This window comes from Ceratotherium simum, chromosome 6 (genome assembly GCF_057802395.1).
Source record: "Ceratotherium simum simum isolate JZ-2026a chromosome 6, ASM5780239v1, whole genome shotgun sequence".
In the NCBI taxonomy this organism is placed as follows: Eukaryota; Metazoa; Chordata; class Mammalia; order Perissodactyla; family Rhinocerotidae; genus Ceratotherium; species Ceratotherium simum.
In genome coordinates, this window is record NC_141905.1 from 84,292,171 (window position 1) to 84,315,036 (window position 22,866).

Sequence of the window (22,866 nt, forward strand, 5' to 3'; positions counted from 1 at the left end):
TTCAGAGAAAGGCAACACATCCATCTGATCTGGTCAAGAAGCCCATCAGAACTACAATACTCAGAGACCAAAAGCCACAGGGCATAAGCACGTCACAATTTTCTTCCAGTTTCACATAAATATTGTAACAGATGTTGATGCCAGAGGCCCTGGTGGTCATTCCTGGCCAGCACCAAGGGCCCCACTGCAGCATGACTGACTACTCAACAACATCAAGGTTATGAGGACAAAGGCAAACATCTACCCATTCCTCCTTCTACGCTGCCAATTCATTCATTGCCAACAGACCAAAATCTGAATGCCCTCAACTCCATATTCCACGGAAACATGGGCGGCGAAGGGATGGAGGTGTTAGGAGTCACTTGCTCCTGCCGGGGGTTGGACGCCTTAAGAAGCACAGACCCAGATCACCCACCCAGCGTAAAATATGTGCCTTTTCAGGGGAAACAGTAATCGTGGCTAAGAGAAACAACTTCTCCTCCCAGGCAGAAGAGTTGGCAAGATATCTTTGCCCAAGCAAAAGGGTTCTGCAAGCTCCATAGAGGAGGTCAGAGCTCCCATATTTCCACTTCAGCCTTGTCTCTCACTGTCTGTCCCCTCCATGCCTGCGCTAAGCCACCCACCCAGGTTTACTGAGGAAGAACCACCGCCAGTGATGCATTCTGCTCCATGCCAGACAATGGGCTAGGTGCTGTGTGTGTGTTCATCCTCTCTGGGAATCCCCACATTGACTCTGTAAGGCAGATTCGTTTACCCCCATTTGACAGATGCAAAAACTGAGGCTCATCATCATTTGGTACATCATATCGTGACCCTCAGCTGTGGGAGTCGCGTGCTTTCCCACACTGCCTTTCATTGTCTTAACTTGCTTTTCCTTGCAAACCTCTGTTCAAGTTCTTCCCCTCCCTGGGGTACTACCACTGGCCACACCCATCGGCTCAAGTTCTTGCTCTCCTAGAAAGCTCTGTGGGGTCTCCCTATTCAGCCTCAGCATCGTGGTACTTCATGGACCACCTGGTGCAACTCATTCATACACCTCTATTGCCCTGCTAGGCTGTGAGCTTCTGGATGCCATGGCCGTGTCTCATCCACATTGTATCCCTCACAGCCACTGCTCGGATCTCTGCACACAGTAGGTGCTCAGAAAGGCCCTCTGGAGGTGCTGCCAGGGCGGAAACGTTCCTCTGCCACATTCCTCTCCCAGCCAGCTGGTAGCTCAGAGTTCCCGAGGGGAGGGCAGCTTGGGCTCCATCTGTGTCGTGGACGTGCCCCTGGCAGCTGTGCCTGGAAAGGAATCTTCTTGGGCCGTTGGCCTCCACGGCGATAGCCCCAGGCCCCAGGCACAAGTCACTGGGGACTGGAGTGACCCATAGGGAATGCCTATTGGCCCAGGCCTGGCTGCTGCCTCGGCTGCCCGCCCTGAGGCTGGAGGCTCAGGCTGCTTTGGGGGCACCATGGGTCTCTGACCGAGGGCCTACTCGGAGGACAGGGGTGCAGGGGCCGGTGGATGGAGCCATCTCCACATGTGCAGGGCGGCTTACAACCTACCGAGTGCCTTCCTAGAAGGCATGGTGGCTCTGCCATACACCATTCACAAGGGCTTTCTCTGAGGTTGTTTGCCCTTCTAATTTTTATACTTATGTAATTTTTGAACTGTAAAAAATGTGTCCATATTGCTTCTACAATTGGGAAAAGACACCAAATGAAAGCTTCCATATCCTTGAACCCATGGCCACATGACTTTGGGACTTTCTTAATCTTTCAAAGGCTTAAAGTCTTTATCTGGAGACGAGGTTATAGGAACTCCTGCCTCATAAGGGTGCTGTGAGGATGGAAGCCACTGACGCCTACAAAGTGCCTGCCCAATGTCTGGGCACCTGGAAGTTCTCAGCAGATGCTAATTGTCATTGCTACAGTCACTGTCACTACGGATATTACGTGACCCTCATTCTAGCCCAGTGAAGTAGATAACATTCTCTCCATTACTCCTACGGTGAAACAAAGACTCAGAGAGGTTAGGGGACCTTCCCAGAGTCACACAGCTACTACGAAGGGGAGAGATTCCCCTGGAAAGAGCCATAGAATCCCCAGGAAAGATTCCCCTCGGCTGGAATCGAGCTGGGAAGCACAGAAGGTCTCACCTGCAAGGTCAAGGAGCTTGCAGGCATTTGCTGGCACTGGGAACAGTCTTCTGACAGGTCGGGGGTCTGTGGTTCCTCGGGGGGTGCTGGCTCTGGGGGCGCAGGCTCGGGCTCGGGCATGGTGGGGTCCTCACTCTTCTTGTATTCCTTTAATTTTACAACCAAGTCGCAGCAGGTGTAATCTCCTAGGAACGAAGATTTAGAATTCCATTTAGAGGGCACATGTGATTGTCGCCTGGTTCCTCAACACTATTAGACACAGAAGACAATTTTGACAACAGAAACGCCTGTGGGTTACTAATGGGCTTCGTTAAGCCGACGAGATCATGCCTCATCACAGACCCCACCCCCCTCGGCTGGCCCGGTCACAGGGAAGAATGTTTGCAGGCAGCCAGACCTCAGGACTGGCTAATTGTGCCGTGGAGGTATCCCCTTGGCTTCTGATGTCCAAAATGCCTTTGCTCACGATGAAAAGAAACTTTTCTATTCTGTGCTTCATATTAAGTGTGTCGTGTACAATTATTACACCTTTGTTGTTTGGGGACAGTGTATTCATTTACCTTGTGTTTGCTACACTAACGATGTAAGATGGAGGAATGGTGTTCAATTATTTATCCCTCCCCTTAACTTGCCAGAGACTACCACTGGCTTTATATTTGTAATGGAAATTCTCTCTCTCGAGGCAGGATTTGGCCTCCTCCTGGGCCCATTTTGACATTCCTTTGTGGAAAAGGTCAGGGGATGAGTTGGGGGATTAATATGAATTCACTGACCGCTCACTGACCAACACCTGCGCCTGGAACACAGTGTCCTTTCAGCCTGTCCTAGGCCACTCTTCCTGCCCGAGCTTCCCCCACTACCCACCACACATCCCCCCAACCACAGCCAACCAGCCGTCTCCAGTTCTGCAACTCAACAGCGTCTTTCTCATCCTTGCCGGCACGCTCTCCTATCTCCACAAAGCCCTTTGATTCCTCCACCTGGTGACCTCCTACCTCCAGGCTGAGCCCAAATCCTCCAGGAAGCCCCCTCCCCTTCCCAAGTCAGGCTCCATCCTGCCTCCTCTGTGTTCTCGCAGTGGAACACGTGTCATACACTCAACAGCATCATTTACTAGGTGGGCTCGTAACAGGATGCTTTAACCCACAAGCTGGTGACTGCCTCAAGGGCTGGACCATGTCATATTCACCCTGCATCTCTCCATGGTGCTAGACCAGGTGCCCGGAAGCTTGTTCTGCTGGGAGTGGAGAGGAAGCCATTAGGAGACTCACCTGGGCAAGCCTCAGGACGCATCTCCATGGTCCCATGAATCTCTTATCTGAGCCGCCTGCTATAAGCTCCACCTTTCACGCCTGGATCCTCTCTGGCCTGGACCAGCTGTCCTATCTCTACTCAAAACCCATCAACGCTCCCTACTTCCTACAAGCCCTACAGACAGACCAGACTTTTTGTGGCTTGTTCACGGTAGATGTTCCACCTCCGGCTCTACCAACAACACACTATTTAGAGCTCTCAAATCATTCTCTTTCATTCTTCTAGGCATTGGCTTCTGTTTTTTCTGGAGGATTTCCCTGTTGCTCCCCTATCCCTGCTTCAGGCCTAACCAACTAGCCCAGCTATCCATCCCCCAAGCCCCCTTTAGCCAGACTTCATTGTGCCTTCCACAGACTGTTTTCATTTCTTATTGTGAACCCTTATTCTAGCTCACCCTATGCACAGGGAAGCCACAGTTCCCTTACATCCTTCCCCACCATCCACCCCATCACCAGATCCAGCAACCCAGGGGCTGTCCTAACGCGCCCACCTTCATCAGTGCTCACAACACAGTTTTGTCCAGTGTATCTTGACACTCTCCATCACTGTGGCCCCTCCTCCCCAGGGATATGGTCTGTATTCATCTCTGGCTGGATCTAAGTCCCCCAGCCTTGCCCCTCTCCCATCTGTCCTGTACAGTGTCCAGGAGACAGTCTCCTTCAGATCAAATCTGATTAGGTCTCTCCTCCTTCAAGTATTTGGCCCTCTCTTTAGTCTGACCCCCTTAGTGGGTTTATAAGGACCTTCCAACTTGACCCTGGTGACCTTAGACTCATGCTAGGCCCCTTCCTGCCTCCCCTGCACTCTGGCCCCTTTGCCCCCAAATCAGCCAAGCTCTTTCCATCAACTCTTTGCTTTGTGTATGCCTTTCCCTCAGTCTGCAATGCTCTTCACCCTCAGCTCTGATTTTAAACCTCTAATCAGCTTTCAAGTTCCTGCTCAAAATTATTTCCTCAAGGAAGATGTCTCTGTCCAGACCCTCCTTGGAGCATCTGGGGCCGTCCTCAGCTTCCTGACAGCTCTCCACAGACACAGTTACAATCCCGATGTCTCCAGCACTGGACTGATAGCACCTAAGGACAAGGAGCACCTAGCACAGCGCCTGGCACACCGTAGGTGTTTAATAAATGCTTCTTTAATGAATTAATGAATGAAGAGCTAGGGATTCACTTGGGTTCCAAGTGAAATTATTTTTATCAATTACCATAAACATTTTGACTCCTACATCCCAAAGCTCTATAATCTGATGTTTTTCTTTCTGTCCTTATCCATAGCTCTTTGAGAAAATCTTTAGAGTGATAGGAAATCTAATTGTTCCCTCTGACATAACTTGGCATCACAGGTCTTTCTTCCATTCTTCTATTCTTTTAGGTATCAATGCTTACTGCAGTATTAGTAGGAGTCAGCTATTTGGCCTTTAGAGAAATGGCGGCCTGGTTTGAATTCTTGGTTCCCTCCTTTGTGAGGGTGAGATTGGGACCTACCCTGTGGGCACTGTGAGGTCCAGTGCACTCATGCTTGTTAAGTGCCCAGCACACGTGGGGGCCTACACCCCTCAGCCATTATCCCTGCTAGGCATTTATAGACAACCACTGTCAGCTGGGTGGACCTGCTACCCTCAGAGCAGCCACATCAGCATCTCAAACATTCTCTTACTAGGCCTAAGAGCCTGCTGTGCACCTGGGAGTGGCCTTCTTCTCAGCCTCAGGTGATACTGGCCTTGTGCACAATAGGACTGGAGTTCCTGACCCATGCAGGGCTGCCTTCTTCATACCTGGGAGGCAGAGCTCACCCACCATTTAAACCTGCTAGTCTTGCTTCCCTCTCTGCTCGCACAGTTGGAGAAGGGGCAGCTTCATCAGGTGAGCTCGTGTGAACCGGAGCCCGGGAAGACACTGTACTGTTTTCCATATGAATTTCAAGGAGGAATCATCTCAACCCTACCTCCCTTCCTCCTTACCTTTGGGGAACTCTCTTTCTACCTGGACACCATTATCTTCCTGTGGAGATGTGCATAAATCTTGTAAGGGGCAAAGAAACCCAGGTACAAGGATGCTGGGTTTTGGGAAGCTTTGCTGTTGACTCTCTGCCGGCCCAGAAAGGTTGCTAGACTGACAGCTGTTGCTTGTAGAGCTATACCCATCGGGAAGGAAATCTTTAACCAGCTTCTGTTCCACTGGGGGAGCAGACAAAGTCACATGTGCTTCTTGTTGCTTCTCGCTGTTTCCAGAAAATACTTTTGATTCTACTAAAAATAAAATGAGAATTGTGCTCAAAACGTCTGATGAGCCCACGTCTAATGTACTGACTCATGCACACTACACTCTCAGAGACAGGCAGATGAGCTGCAGCACTGCCTCGGGAGACCTGGAGCCGTGGGTGGCCACAGTGCACGTGCTCTCACAGCATTCAGCAACTGATCGTCATTCCCAGTCAGACTTCCCCTGGAGTTCACCAAGGAGCTCCGTTTATAAACACTGCTATCATGCATTTGGCTCTAAAGAGACTGTGCTCGCTGGTGCCTATAGGAACTCAATCAAGCTTCTTGACAGCAGGCAGTAGAGTGGGTGGTTTAGAACATTGACTCTGGGGCCAGATACCTGGGTTCAAATCCCGCCTCCACCACTTATAAGCTCTCTGGCCTCAACTACAAAATCAGGGTAACTCTACAGTAATAAATTAAAATTTATTTAATTTTGTTATTATCATATTATTTACTTTCGTAATACATTTATGTATATATAATAAATATATTTCATATACTTTAATTATATTTTATGTAATCAATAACATATTTATACTATTACTATAAATATCAAATATTAAAATCGAGGCAATAATATAATGAAAGAATGATCCACGTAAGGTGTTTAGCATGGTACCTGCTACACAGTAAGCGTTTAATAAATATCAGTTATTATTGCAGAAACATTGATGCCAGGTTAACTGCTATGGGAAGTACAGAGGTAGGAGGTAATCAATCAGGTGTACACCTCTAATACAGCAGTGGATCAAACCATGTACAACATGTTGCTTGTTGCCACACTGCAACATCAAAAGTCTGGAAACCACGTTCTGCCCTTCCGTAGGGGACTAGTGAGTCAATTACTGTACATCCGGTACCTCTGTGCTTTGCAGCAGTGAAAAAGAAATGAGGCAGATGCTCTGTGTAGACGTGGAATAATCTCTAAGATACGCTTTCAAGTGAACAAAGCAAAATGTGGGAGAGTGTGTCAGGTCTGCTTCCCCAGTAAATGCTTCTATGCTCAGAATATATCTGGAAGGACCCAGAAGACGCTGGAAACCTTGGGAGAGGGGAATGCAGGACAGCAACTAGGGGTGGGACAGAGACTTTCTTCTCAGTGTTTGCCTGTTTTATACTTTTTCTTTTTGCTTTATTTTCTTTTTTCTTTTGGAATACTCTATAAATTTTTAAAAGTTATTCATTTTAAATAAGGCAGTGACCCTTCAACAGGTGTCATCTCCTCCCTATGCTGATGTCACTAAGTGGAAGGGCCCCACCTGGGAGAGAGCCAGGCTGCCAGTGGGATGTGTCCAAACCTCCTGTGAACCGGGGAAGAAAAAAAGTCCTGAGAACCACTGGAGTAATAAAGATTCTTAGATGATTCTCGCTATGTTTTCTCAAATGTCTTATACACAAAAAGGAAATGCGCCCATGACTACCTGGCACTAATTAGAATGGTGACCTCTCTTAAAATGTCTCAGTTGTCCGCAATTCGTTCCAGCCCCTGTGTCCCCGAGTCCTGGCATCCCAGCCAATGGGAACAGGTTGAGTGTGGTGAGGCCGTGGAGGCCAGTGGGAAGACACAAAACACAGAGTCTCCTCAATGTGCATCCCGCCTGTGGGATATGAGGCGGGTGAGTCAGCAAGGGGGTAAACTCAGCTTTCCATGTTCTTATGAACAAACAAAATGTAGGTAACATGCCTACTGGGTTCCAAGGCTTGATACACAGAGAGTCCTAAAAAAATGGCACGTGTTCTTAGTTCTTTCATTTGGAGAGGGGATGGGCTGCCTATGGTAAAGTTGAGCTTTGCTAATTTGTACAGAAAAATCTTTCTAAACTTTTATTTCAAAAACTGTTAATTCTGTTTAAGTATAAAATATTACAAGCAAAAACGTCCTAAAATAGCTCTTTCTTTATATGTTGCTTCCTTTTGTTAGAAGCTGTCTTAAAGAATCAAAAATCAGGGCCGGCCCCGTGGCTTAGTGGTTAAGTGCATGCGCTCCGCTGCTGTCCCAGATTCGGATCCCGGGCGCGCACCGAAGCACTGTTTCTCCGGCCATGCTGAGGCCGCGTCCCACATACAGCAACTAGAAGGATGTGCAGCTATGACATACAACTACCTACTGGGGCTTTGGGGGAATTAAAAAAAAAAAATCAAAAATCAAATTAATTATCAGTGATGTAGTCTCGATCTGCTAGTTCCATCTCAGTGTTAGGCTCTTTAATGTATTTATTTACGGACTCATGGAGATCTAACTATCTATCTATCTACTCACCTACCTACTCACCTATCAATTATCTATCTAGTTTAATGTAAACTCCTGTGTGAACGATTCTTTGCAAATCGGACGATCCACTGGTGACTTGAAAGAGTTAAAACAACTCCCAGAAAGTAGAACGTAGTTGGTGTACCAAAGAAAAGAAAAACATGCAGCCAAAGGCGGACTTTTCTGACAACTTATTGATCAGATCTCTTTTTGTGGGTTCTGAAAAGTACAATCGGCAGCCATGAGATGAGCCTCAGGCAGGCCTTCTCCAGGAAAGGCAGAAGGCATCCTCTTGTTTTCCCATATGCTCTGCGTGAGGTTGGACTTAAGAGTTCTCTATTCAAATTTTAAACCACATCACCTCGGTGAAGACCCATTGCCACCGCAGGCTCTGTGCATCTAAAGAGATGTGTCAATCAAGAAGCAGCCTGTGCCAGACATTTCCATTTCTTGGACTGAAACTCAAAGCCTGCTTCCTGAGCCTGTCACTGGAGGGGCTGGGGCTCTGCAGGCTTCCTTTAAATAGTGACAGTCCCTCTATTCCCTTTTTTAAAAAGCGTCACTCTGTTGGTTGATATTCTATAGCTCAACTATACAGCAAACTCACCTATCCAGAACCGAACTATGCACTAGGAGGTGAGCGAAAACCAGCAAAAAGATCCTGCGCAACAGTCACAAATTTCTTCTCTTAAACTCACCCCCCTGACTCAGAGAAGAGCTCCTTGGACCATTTCACAGTGCCCATTTATGCTCTTCTCAAGATCATTTTATTGTGAAATGTATTATATTTATTATTTAAAGATATTAATCAGAGCGTCCATGAACCCTCCTATATTAAGAAGCAGAACACTCCCTGGGCTTCAGACATCATCTCTGAGCCCCTTCTGGATCACACTCACCCAGATGGAACCGCTTACTTGAATTTCATTTTACTCAATTCATTGCTTTGTCTATAATTTTCCTACCTATGTAGGTACCCACAAACATTATTTTTAATACCAAAAATCTGAATAGTAAGCACAAAGCTAGCTGTTTTAAGGTAAAGACATCATTACATCTGTTAGACAAAAGCTTTCAGGAGAAGAGAGTTCAGCAGACCGGCTGGGCCATAGCTTCCCCGAGAGTTGATGGGATGTGATTCTGGGGAAGATAGTGGTAAGCTGTGAATGAGTCCTGAAAACAAGGGCAGACACAGTCAGGGCACCATGCAGAGCTGGCTGGCAGGAATAGGATCAGGGGAGGGGGCTGCTCTGGATTTTCTGTTCCTGACCTCACTGTGTCCAGCTGCAGGCCTTAGGGATAAGTTAGGACAGGACACTTCTCCGCAAGGTGGGCCCTGAACTGACCAAGTGCAGGGCAAGGATGGGAGAGCAGGGACCTCGTCGACACAGCGTCAAGACCAGTTGAGAAGGGACACAGATCTGGGCCAACCAAGGGCACCACCAGCTTATGCAGGCCCTTTGCACAAAATGAGAAGGCGGCACCACTTCCCCAAGACATTTTACCTCCATAGGCCAGAAAATGTCATAATGGACCAATGTGACAGAAAAAGATACTTTACTGCTTCTTTCCAAATATTAAGGTGATAAATAATCTTTTGTGTTCTTAGATGGCACACAATTCTACTAACTGTGGCAATTTGGCTCACAATAGGAAATTAGACAGTGGAGAGTGGTTGCTGAGGAGAGGGACCAGCACGGCAGCCAGACACTGTCAGTGAAATTGCAAAGGAAGAGCAAGGAAACCATGAAATGTAGACCCACAAGCCCAGCATAGCTGTTTGGGGACATTTAACAGCCTGAGGCAGGTAAATCACGTATAGAACACACTTTAGAATCATTTACCTCCCAATTATTTTAAAATTTGTTACAAGTATTTCGGTGTTGAAGGTGAATCTTCAGCTCTCTAGAAAGATCCTCTAAGCGGTTGAATCTCAGCTCTGCACACTTTCCTGCCTTCTTAAAATAGACTGAAACCAACCAATCAACCAAAGAGACGTTTCTGAACAAAGCAGGCTTCCCTGAATCCAAGGCACACATTTTCTCCCACATTTTAATGTTCCTTGTGGTGATATTTTCTCCCCTCAATAGCTGGACCATCTTACAGACTGTATCTTTGAAATACAGTACCTGAAGCTTGTGTCAATGTTTCTGAGTCATCAATACAAACATCAGTTTCTAAATTCAACTACAGGGCAGGCTTCAGGATCTCCTAAAGGTCTACTGCTCTTTGCCACCGCCTGAAGTAGCCCAAGACTGCCCTCCACCCATGGTGACCTTTTTAAAGCTCTTGTGTCTGCATTTTATGTATAGTTTACCTGTCTCACCTTCCTGCCTCACCCGTGGGCTCTCCTCCAGCAAATCCCATAACTACAGCATCTAAACGGAAGCCAAAGAAGTGAGCTTGATAAGACGTGTGTCAATCAAATGGCAAGCCACTCTGAATGGCACGTGGGGGTGAATCGCAGCCCCTCCTGACTTTAGGCAGGACTTGCTGTCCCCAGCTTTGGCACGGGGGGCAGCAGAGGCTGCTGCCGAGGGGAAAGGCAGGGCATTCTTTGCAAGACACATGCTAACTCGTGGACAAAGAGACCACCACAGACAAAGGAAGAAGCAGTAATCCTGACACTCAATACGCACACAACTTCTCTACCAAGTGCTGTTGGCTTTATTTTTTTCCTTTCTCAGGAAAGAGAAAACCTGAGACTAACTCCAATTACAATACATGGAGGAGGAAGTAAAAGAAAGTCGAGTTAGTTGCTGGCCCCAAGAGAAACCACCGAGGGAGAAAGCAAAGAACAAGTGTTGCACGATAGACGAGGCTGGCAGGTGTTTTCTCCGCTTTGTTACTGGCCAAGGCCTCACCTTGTGGCTGCAGGTTAAAACTTGATTTCCTCACGTGGAAATGGGTCTCCATTTGGCACCTTGCATCCCACTCAATCCAGACCTCTGTTTAAAATCAGGGGGTAATTGTTTCAGCATATTTCTGTTAAATTTCTATATAGAGATGTTGCAGCCCAGGAAGGGAGTCCGAAAGGAGGGAGGGAGGAAGGACAGGCAGCAAATGGGATAAACAGCTCTGGGCAGCGGGGATGGGGAGTAGGGGATGGGGAGTAGCAAGCTGTGTTGGGAACCCGCAAGTCCCAGAGCCAATCCACACAGCAAGAGCAGAGCCGGAGCTGGCGCCTTTGGGGAGAGGAAAGAGAGAGAAGAAATGGGGGCACCAAGAAGAGACTGCAACCTGCAAGTCAGGCGGCAAGGATGACGACAGCTGGGTCAGGGGAAACCCCCAAGTGAGTCCTTGCCTTTCCAGGAAACGAGACTTCCTGCCAATGCCAGCACTTTCTAGACAGTAAACAGGTCTCTTCTGCTATGCGCGCCAGACATCAGAACCCTGTCTCTCGCTAAAGAAGTGGACTTAAGGGGGGACAGGGGTGATGACCAAGAACTAAAACTGACTTGTAAAAAGCAGTGGCAGGAGCTATTGATCTGCGAAAAGAGCCTTCCCTTTTAGGGACCCCGGGCAGATGGTGGGGGAGGGGAGAACTGTTGTTAAGATGTGAGTATGGTGTTCGGACACAAATATGCAAGCCCAGGGACCAGAAGAACTCCATGTATTCAGAGAAAAAGGAAAAAACACAGTATATTCATTATGGTTGTCCTTGGGTCAAGTTTCAAGACACCACGTGGGGAAATGTGCATGCAACTCTCGTTTACAGTGAAGGCTCAGACATGCAGTCGCTACAGAGGAACACATATCATCCCTCCTCCCCCAGAGAAGATCTAGAAATGACCCTGGAAAACTAGGCAAAGCTGTTTTTCCAATTATCTAGTAATCCTAGAGGTCTTAAGACTGATGAACAAAAATTTCAAAACATACAAAAAGTATTTGGAAGGCAGAAACAAAACACGTACATGCGCACGCACACAGATGCACGTCTGTTTTCTGACAACGTGATTACCTTGACGACACTGCAAGTGATGATCAAGAGACACAAGCTCCAGTTAATTATTAGATCACACCTTTCTACCTTACACTCGGGAAACAGAGTCCCAGGTTATTGGTTTTCCCGTAATCCTTTATCCCAAAGCATGACTCAGATTCCTGAAGCGTAGAAAAAGAACATTTTAAGCTTTTCTCAAAACTTATTGCTCAAGTTTCCAAAAGTGAGCATTTGAGGTGATAATTTTTTCATTAAGGCATAGTTCCTTTAAAAAACTTTTCTAAATTATAAAAGCTAGAAATGATCACTGTCAAATTTGAATTATAGGAAAGTATCTAAAAGAATTTAAATCTCTGACAATCTATGACTCATCAAAATGTTCACAGCGGTTTTCTCTGGGAGGTATGGCACATTTCTAGTGGAGCAATACATGACATTTCCCCTTTATTTCCTTCATTTCCATTTTGAACACAGCTTATAAGCAGACAGGATCACCTCTTCCACACCAGTGATACCCAAAAGCTCAGGCTCATGAATGTACTATTGTTTGGGAAGGTCTATTGCTCTCGAAGGCCACTCTTTCCATTTTGCTTGATAATTCTGGCCGGCTTTCATCTCGCCTCTTGCTTTCCCTGGTGCTCTGACAATCAACAAGCAGGTAATGCCGCGTGTTAAAAACTGACTAAAAAAAAAAATCAAGCTGATCTGCCAGGTGTCAAAGGGAGCAGCAGTGAAGAATCTCCGTCAAGGCTCCTGTGGAGTAAAATGCTGTTCAGGGCCAGCTCTCGTATCCACACCCAGAGCTGCTTCTCTTCTGAGCTAAATTAAAACCTTCTACTCTCTAACTACACCCACTAACTCTTCCTGCTCACAAAATGCTACTCTCTCCATGCCCTTTATTCATCATCAGTGAGACTTTAAGTCCCCACCATTTCTGTGGCAGACATGGCTAGTTGCCTACCCAATATCTAATCTTGTCTTTTTTTCTTAGAGAATCCTTATTTTGTTCAAGATGGCAATGGGCTCAGCTAAAACCAACATTTTGATGTCATAGGCTACTGTTCCGGCAAGTGAGATATTAGAAGTTGTCTGGGAGACCTTCTGGGAAAGTCTTAAAAGGGGATGTTCTAGCTGCTATTCACTGTGGATCTGGATGTGATGGCCAGAGTCCTGGCAACTGTCCTATGAGCATAATTGTGAGGGTCACACCTGAAGGAAAGTGGAGCAGAAAGCCAGAGGCCTGGGTTGTTGGTGACATTGCGGGGCTGCTATACCTGCCCCAGACTGCCCACCTCTGGATTTCTTTTACAACAAAAATAAACGCTTACATTTTCAAGCCATTGCATTTTGGATGTGGAGTTACTCAAAACTAAACACAAGTCCTAACTGATATAACCCCCATCTCTCAAGCTGTGGGTCTGGATTGGCTAGGTTGGTGGCAGCATGCATCAGATCATATGGAAGGCTTCTTAAAACCCAGAATCGGGGGCCAGTTCCAGAGTTTCCAGCTCAGTAGACCCAGAGTGGGGCCCAGAAATGTGCATTTCTGTGTTCCCAGGTGGTACTGAGGCTGCTGTTCTGGAACCACACTGAGAACCACTAAGTTAGGTTATAATGCAGTAAAGAAACAAAGAACAAAAACAAATTTTTGTAGCTCAGCACCTTGCTAATAAAAACGTGGTCTGCAAACACCAGCACCGACAATACCTGGGAACACAGAATCTCAGACCCCACCTCTGACCTACTGGATCAGAATCTGCATTGGAACCAATTCCCAGGTTGGCACTGCACCAGTGACAAGCCCAGTGCCAGCCCCAGGGGCTCTGCTCATCACAGTGCTCAGGAAGGCTGACAGAGGGCTCCATCTACACACCCACTTCCGTGACCACTGAGGCTGGGAGAATGGAACACAGACAGCCTGCATTGGCCTGTCAGGGCTTCCACTCTCAAGCCCTCCAGTCACTCAGAGTTTCATTGGCCAGAGCATAACGTCCAAGTGGAGGGATGTGCAGTCCTGCCACGTGCCCATAAAGAGAACAAGAACGTGAAAGAACAGTCCTGAAGACGCCCAGTTCAGCCTTGTGGTTTCCCAGCCTCTCCTGGCCCTTCAGCTACTCTCAGACTAGGGACTAAGGACATTTAAAGAGGTGTAAGTACAAATGATATAACCCCTAGAACAAAGATACAAACCTTGTTAAATACCCAAAAAAATTATAAATAAAAAAGCAAAAAATATGTATCTTAGAGATGGAGAAATATAGCAAATATAACAAAATACAAGTAATTATAAAATTATAACAAAGCTGGCACCAAACATCAGTCATATCAATAAATGCAAATGGGCTTAAGTTTCCTATTAAAGGAAACAGACTTTTGGGGCAGCCGCATGGCGTAATGGTGAAGTTTGGTGCACTCTGCTTCAGCTGGCCAGGGTTTGTGGGTTCGAATCCCAGACACGGACCTACACCACTCGTCAGCCAGGCTGTGGTGGCATCCCACATACAAAATAGAGGAAGACTGGCACAGATGTTAGCTCAGGGCTAATCTTCCTCAAGCAAAAAGAGGAAGATTGGCAACAGGTGTTAGCTCAGGGAGACTCTTCCTCACCAAAAAATAAAAATAAAAATAAATAAGAAAGAGACTTTCAGTGCAGCTTGCAAAACAAGGGACCTTTGGCAGTGCCCCACAAAACCTCATAAGAGGCTACCTTTTGGCCAGAAATCCTCCCACCGGGAATCTGCTTTAGTGGGCTCACAAGATGGCCTGCAGACCTTGCCTGCATCATCGGCCTCTTGTCCTCTGTCAGTAAGCAAGCCGAGGGCAAAAAGCGCAGATCTGAGGACGAGGGCTCAGGCCCTGCTGAATGGACGCGCGCCACTTGGATTTGCATTCCGGCAGATCAGGGGTGGATGCCTCAATTCTGACTCTGGCACTGAACTGAGAGTGTTGTCACCTGTCCCGAGAAGTCCAAATGACCAGACAACGAAAGAATCTGACGTGTGGGAGCTAGCTGACAGAGCCCAGCAGAGTCTTCTAGCTAATAAATGTGTCAAAGTGATGCAGAAAAGACCATTTTGAAAGCCAAAGGGCAGCAAAACCCAAAATGTGTCAGTATCTCTGATAATACGAACACTTCCAGGCAGTTCAGGGAGGCCTCCAGCTAAGTCAGTGAGGAGGGTTCAACAAGACTAGAGGAAGGCCAGATTAAGGCCTTAATCCCCTTCAGCTGATCTGGTGTAAACCCCTGGGCAGCCCACACACAGGCAGATCCCGACTTTCCTGCATTTAAGAACAACGCCCACGACAGCTTCCATACTTTGATGGGAATGTTGGCATACTGGCTACACACATAAGCCTCCAGGTCGCGGTACTGCCTTCAACGTTAGCATAGCTGTCATTGTTGCTTGGATGGCTTGTTTCCTGGAAATAATTTGAATATATACTGCATTCCTCCCTTTTTACAAAAATGAGTAGAAAATGGGCACGTGAACCTGCTTGGGGCTCATTTAGTACAACGAAGATGAAGATGGAAATCATTAGGTGCCAGAAGCAGTAAACTTTTAACCTTAACTCAATGGTCACCGGACTTAAGACAGAAACTGGTTGATTGCTTGCTGAGCTGTGAAGGAAATGAACAAAATTAAAGAGCCAATACGAAGTGCTTAACATACACGATCAAAGACTGGGCCTAAAGTGTGCGATACAAAATTAGGGATTTCTTAATACTGCTGAGGACTCTGATTGCAGAATCCCCTTTCTCAGTATGTTTTCCAGTACACAGTCAACTTGCATGCAGTGTTCAGGACATAGCTGTAAGGAATCCCCTGTTTTGGTGCTTTGTGGCGTTGGGGCCAGGAAGGAGACACGCTTGCCCGACACACAATACCTCTACTTCCTGCCTCTCTCAGTCAGTCCTGTCCCTCCCTCCAACCCCAGTCACACCCTCATTTCCATTACAAGATCTGGAAACCCCATTTTGGGAAGATATAAATACCCCCGAGGACTCCATGTCAGAAAAGGAAGTGAATTCCAAGGCTGTAGGATTCCCATGGAAAAGGCTCTGGGCTCTGCTTCTCAGGACTGTTGGGACCGCTGCAAACACTTCCTCTCCTGGCTGACATCATTTTTCTGGTTTTCTCAGACCCTTTTTACAAACCTCAATCATGTCAACCCAAACTCAATGGGAAACACGTGGCCCCATATGCATCTCCTTCTAAGAATGTTGCGCCCTTTGAAGAGCTATTTTTGAAAATCAGAACTGGAGAGACTCCCCAGGGCCTCTGAAGAGAAGCACATGCCACGTGAAAACAGGAATGAAGAATAAACCCAGCAGCCAAAGAGCCTGACTCGGGGCCGGCCAGACCTCAGTCAAGACGCAGAGAATAAGACGCCGAAGCCTGTGGGTTTTCATTGCCTGCATCTCCTAGGATTATGAGGCTTGTACATTTCATGTCCTCTCATTGCCCGTTCCCTCCCCAAAAGGCCACCATCTCCCAATGAGATAAACACGTGGTGTCATAGCAGACAAATGCTCTGCTTTCCGATCACTCCCATTTAATGTGGACTTCCTGAGTTATTTATTTCTTGTCCCTGAGAGTAATTCATAAGAAACAAAATGTATTTAGTTTATGGGCTTGCCCTGAGAGACCACTTAGGTACAGAAAAATGGAAATATGTTTAACTGTTTTGTAAATGCTACAGTATTTGCATCTAGTAAAAGCATTTCCCTTATGCCCTAAAGAGGGGAGGGATTTCTTTGTGAAAATAAACTTATTACTGTCTTACTGAAACTCATCATTTTAGAACAATGTGGAGAAGGCAAAATCACTAAAAATACAATCTTTTTCTGCACTGATGGCTAATATACAAGCCTGGGGAAAGGGGAGAGGTCTCACGTACTTTCATTCTTTCTAGTTGTCTCATGTTGACCAGGGGAGGAAATACTTCCTTCTGACGATTTTAAATAGTCAGTTAACGCAGCTGAGCGTTGTTTTATATAAACTTGCACCATTGGCTGTAAATTAGACAGAATGACTGTAGAATGCGCACTTTTTTTCACCCATCCCTCCCTTTTTTTTTGGTCAGAATATCCAACTTATTCTTAACTTTGAAACAGTAGGAAAAAAAGATAGTTGATTAGAGGTTTAAATGCCCAATGAAAACAAACATCCCAATCAAGCTTTCCCAAAGCTTCTCTTAGGAAGGTAAGTCACCACGTCTCACAGCCTCTGGTTCTATCCAGTTCCTGCATGCTTTGAGCCATCTTTGTTTCTCATTCTGATGGCTTTCAAAGAAATCTTCTGGATCAAGCTGTAGAGTGAGGGCAGTACCCTTTAAAGAGTGAGTTTTCAGGCATCTGCTCTTTAGATTGCACTGGTACTTGTTGATTTGTTTAAGAAAAATGATTAAAATAGTCAGTGTTAACATCCTACATGTTAGCATTAGAGGAAGCAGGGTAAGTGGCACAAGAAAACTCCTTGTACTATTTTCACACCGTTTCTGTAAGTCTAAAATTAGTTCAAACTTGAATGTTTTTAAAAATGGTCATTCTTGATAGGTTTTAAAAAAACACAGAGTAATGGTTTTTCATATAGCTGAAAGTCACTTCTCAGTAACTCTATAATATGACTCACTATCTCTGTATTTGTTGATTCACCAGAAATGGCATAGACATGTTTATAAAATCCTGCACTGTATTTATTAAAACATCCCGCTGCATCTCAGCACAGTTTACAGTTTCCAGCAATCTGTTGGTGAGTAGACACAGGTCATCAGCTACTCAGAATCCCACCAAGGTCAGCTCCGTTGACAAGGCACCTGTACGATCCATCAGAGAGAGCATGGCACAAATTCTCCCAGGATGGCCAAGTGTGCAATGTGATGTCATTTCAGAAAGACAGAAGGCAATTAAAGTACAAATGACGTAAAGAATTTGGAATATACACCCAGAGATCTGGGATCTACTTCTGCCTAATTCTGCCTCCCATTAACTGTGTGACTGTGCTCAGGTCACCCAGCCCATCTGGCCTCAAGTTACTCATCTCTACAAAGGGATAATAACCATTCTGCTCCGTGTGGAGGGAATGGGAGAATGTGAAAACTCAAAAAGAATAATGCAAGGTGCAAAGGTGAGCCTTTGTTGTAGTTTACTCAACCCTAAGATAGCCCATATCTAAGGCACAACCCTAAAAATATGACCCTTAAGTGATATAGATAGACTGTCTTTTGTTTCAAATCTAGGAAAAAGATATACACACAAGGAGACACAGAGAGGCAGGCAGACAGTTTGCTCAGTCCTTCACCATGTCCCAGCCCCATGCCCAGAGTCTGCTATTTCCTGCCCGTTTTGCCAGACTTACTGGGTGAAGGCCAGTGTGGGTTGGCTTTTGCAGTGATCTCACATGGTGGGACAAGGGCTGTCCTTTGGGTGGGGTAAACTGGGCCATCTTCCTGGGCCTGTGGGAGCTCTGGGGGGGGTGTCTGCTCTCAAGCTCCCCTGGCCTCTGTCTGTCCCTTGAATGTGCCACTCCCACCTCGTATCAAGGCAGGGGCTTTTCTGCTGGGAGCAGGTGAGAGAGAAGGAGGTGGTGCACGTGCAGAGGCTGGAGAAGACCCGAGACCCTCAGGGGAACTTCAAATGCCAAAACGGGGCTGAAGGGGGCAGCACCAGCCCCTGCCCATCTGCACCTTTCCTTTAACCTTCCTCACCAGCAAAGGTGCCCTGACCACGTCAGTTAGATTCAGCTGGGCACAAATATCTGCACTAGGGTGGGGGAAGGGGGAGAGGAGCACGTGGTGAGACTCGTGCCAAACCTCCACTGAACCCCAGGCACCGAGGAGCAACAAACACAGACAGTCTTCCAAAGTCAACCCATGCATAGAAACATTTGGAATTTCTCAGAAAAGTCCAGTCACGGTGGGACAAGCTCTAGGGTCACATGGGGATGCCCTGGCATTGGGGAAGAGAATGCTGTGAGAATCAGCAACGCATGGGGTTTCCCAACAAGCAAAGCAGAGCCCACCCTGCCCAGATCTGGAGGGCTTCAGGTGGGCCAGAGAAGACGTCTCTGGGTGTTGACCTCCTAAGGGATCCTGATGATTCAATCCCAACTCATCCCTAGCGGGGTCTGACTTGGGCAGGACCCGCCCCCGCTAAGGACGCAGCTGATGGTGTACGCAGCAGCGAGGCCTGCCTGTGGCCACGGGCCGGCTGTTATTTATACATTCGGGATGGTTCTTTTCCTCATGAAGATGTCTTTCTCCCATTAAGGGTAATGGGAGTCATGTGGCTGAACTGAAGGCCTTTCATTTTCCAGATTTTCTAAAAATAAAATATGGAGAAGGAAAACATATGTATTGTTTCTATTTGGGGTTGTAAAACCACAAACCAAAAGTAACCGGAGAGATTCAGCATCCTAGAGATCCAGTTCTTTCTCGATTATAGTAGCAGACAGGTTACTTGTCATTTCACTGGTTTAGATGTGGGATAATCTGAAATCCTGTTCAATTTGTGATATAAGTACAGTTTAAGCAATGCCTCTTTTATCCCTTGAAAAATACGTCCCATCTTTGATGGTCAGGACACTGAAAGGTTTTAAGTAGCTAGTAGACTATAGAATGGTCCTTTATTATGGTTCAAAATAGCTGTATTCCAGAAAAGTTTACTGTAAAGAAAATTACTACAGGGAATTTTATTTTCCTAATGACTTTCATTATTCACTTATAATCATGTATGGCAAGGATTAAAATTTACCTCTTGGATATAATAAAATCACACTTAAAAACATCCTTTTAAGATTACATGTTTAAAGAAAAGGCAATGATAATATGTTAATACCATTCAAAATACTAAGAGCCATGGGCCAAACTCAAAACTTCACAAAACAGCAACACTGAAAATGAACTTCTGGTCTACCTTCATTTCACATAAGCATGGTATTTTCTAATTGGCTAAATTTGCTCAGTCTTCTATTGGTATTAATATTTCTAATTTTCCATCTAGGACCTGTTTCACTGTTTGTTTTCCTTTTGCCATTACTTGAATTTGCAGGCATCTTTAAACATGGCCACACCTCCATGCACAATTTGGGCCAGTGCTTAGGAACCTACAGACACATCTGATCTCTGTCTGGCAATGAAAGTTTCCCCAGGGACTGGCGAGTGTACAGCGGTCTGCTCATTGTCTCATACATGAGACAATGATCAGTACGTGAGTAGGCGGGGCCTGAGCTAACCATCCTGCCACTTAATTCAATGACTTATGTACCCCCAAACCTTGATTCTTTCCTTCCCTCCACTCCGCATGGAATGCATCAGCAAGTCCTATTAACTCTACCTAACACCTACCTCAAACCATCCATTCTTCTCCATCACCCCTCATACCACTCACCTGGGTGACTCTCTTGCTGCTGACTTTCCTGCTTCCACCTGAGATCTTGACAAAAAGTAAGTCAGATCATGACAATCCTCTGCTTAAATCTCTCCCACGGCTTTCATCCCACCTAAAATAAATCACCCTCCTACATGGGCTGGCTTTTGCCCACCCCCCTGAGTTCATGTGGCCCCTTCGTCTGGCCCCTCTGCTCTCTGGTCCCACTGGCCTTGGTCTTGTCCCATGAATGCACCAGCTCTGTTCTTGGTCACATCAGGGGCTTTTCGCCAGTCATTCCTTCTGTCTAAAATGCTCGTCTTCTCCACCTTCATAAGGTGGGCTCCTTCTTTTCACGTAGATCTTGGCTGAAACGTTGCTTACTCAGAGACGCCTTCCCTGACCACTCCATCTAAAAAAGCCAACCAGTAGCCAACTCAATCACATCATCTGATTTCAGTGCTCTGCAAAAGCTCTTATCACCACTTGAAATTTCTCATGTTGACACATCTATTTGTTATCCATGTTTATCTACTCATGCTAAGCTCCATGAGAACACGACCTTACTGCAGTACCTAACACCTACACGATATCTGGCACTCAGTAAACATCTGTCAGGTGATTCACATCATCATTTAACTGATGGTTTATGTCTTCAGGGAGGGCTTTTAGCCTATGAGGATCCCTGGAAAACCCTGAAGACTCACTTGCCCACCAGATAATAGGAGATAATGAAGAGTACAGAATCCCCACCCAAAAGTATCATCAGGCAAATTTTCATAGTTTCTTAGGGGTGAACATCAATTCAATAACTCAAAAATATTTTTAGGTACCTCCTATGGTCCCTTTTATGAACTAGGGATATGATGTGAGCAAAGAGACATGGCTACTGGCCCCACAAGGTGGGAAAGTTGGGGAATTTGTGACAGAAGGATAAACGCCTTAAACCTGGGGATAATTCCATCCTCAATCTTATGATAACAAAAACATGTTATTCCAGAGGCGCCTGGGTTCTCTCAATTTTAGTGACCTGAAGGAAAATTGGTTTTGAGACTATGCCTAATTCCTGAATGGCAGAGCCATTTCTGACTCTTCTGGCCCTTTGTTTTTCCTGAGTCATTCACTCTGTTCAGGGGGTGTTAGAAACCTTGCTTGCTTTAACTGGGCTGCCATATTGGGAGGTGCTGCCAATCCATTTGACTGAAAGGGACAAAGGGTGGGGGGAGAATGTGGGGTTGTATGCATCCCAGTCCAATGGGGACTGGACATCACAAAAATTCAAATGTACAGATCTTATTATCACCATTTCACCATGGACATCAGTTCCTACCCTTTTCCACTGCAAAACTTTTATAAACTAAGTGGCAAACTTGACCAATTCCAACTTTACTTTCTTGCTCTGTAGAAAATTAGACAACAGCCGGGTGGACAGAAGAGCGGAGACAGAGAAGCAAAGAGCTCAATTACACTTTGACCGAAACCATTTACTTCCTAAACAGCTAGTAGTTGTTGCTGTGGCTTTTCCCTGGATTTGAAATTACACATTTTCCATTTCTGACACAACCACCAGTTTAGCCATGTGAGGGCAATTTTCAGGAAGGAAGCAGCAGATCAGCTTCACGGGTGGTGCAGACCAGACAGCAAACCCTAGCGTGTCACTGGGGAGAACAAGACGGTCAAACTTCATCTGAGATTAGAAGGGGGCGTGCATTTCCTTGTAGGAAAAAATAATCCAAGTTTTAAAGGGACATTTCTCTCCTGGAAAAGGAGTTAAGCAAGAAGTTTGGTTTGGGCCACCCTTAATTTTAAGTTCTCTACACCTGTGACATTAGGGACTCTTGCTGAATAATATACAACAATATGCAACATTCAGAAATTCAATGCATTTTAAAATTAACGTCTGGAAGATATTGCTGGCTGAAGGAACACAATGCAAGACAGTTATGATATGCGGTTTATATACCAATGAAGCTGTTATTAAATAAATCTTTTAAAAAGCAAGACCATTCACCATGTTGATAGGCATGTGGCCAACAGGTTTTAAACAAGGCAAGGGCAGCTGGGAGTTGCACGGAATTAAACTGAGCGCATTTCATGCTTAGCAGGTGGAGCCTCAATGAAATACGCTGTTGTGCACTGAGCATTCTGGTCTTTGCTAGTCTTTTGACTTGTAGTCTAATTTCTTTTGGTTGAGAAACTAATTCAACTCAGCTGCAGAGACTACGGCTTTTGTGCTTTAAGTTTCATAATGTAATTAACGACTCACATCCAATTACATCATGTTAAAAACCCTCTTCCCATCCTTTCTCCACTAATCCTGGACTCATGGCCTGTGTGCTGAATTGATCGATGCTCAAGAGAAAAGCAGAAAGCTTATTTGCAAGCATGGAGCTGAGCCTGCAATGATCAGTGGTGTTTTAGTCTAGTCCAAGTTGTCTGGAAATACATGCACGCTTTTGCTTTGTGATTTGAGATCATCAGATGTATTGTTGTAAGGAAATCCTAAGAATATATGACTACATCTTCAGAATATGACTTTCACATGGGCGCCATAAACATGGCTTTCATACCAATCGGATGCGGGTA

The 22,866-nt window shown here is 45.9% G+C and overlaps 1 protein-coding gene across 3 annotated transcripts in view; it reads right to left on the minus strand.

The window, feature by feature from the left end:
• C6H10orf90 (chromosome 6 C10orf90 homolog) overlaps window positions 1-22,866 on the minus strand; it is a 206,919-nt gene that overhangs the window by 19,358 nt on the left and 164,695 nt on the right. For 2 of the 3 annotated variants that reach the window (XM_087432986.1, XM_004438875.3), the window contains 2 exons: window positions 5,416-5,703; window positions 2,142-2,326 (listed from right to left, as the gene is read on the minus strand). In XM_087432986.1, coding sequence (XP_087289112.1) covers window positions 2,142-2,326; window positions 5,416-5,703 — 473 coding nt within the window. The remainder of the gene's footprint in view (window positions 1-2,141; window positions 2,327-5,415; window positions 5,704-22,866) is intronic. The other variant, XM_087432987.1, reaches the window with a different exon arrangement.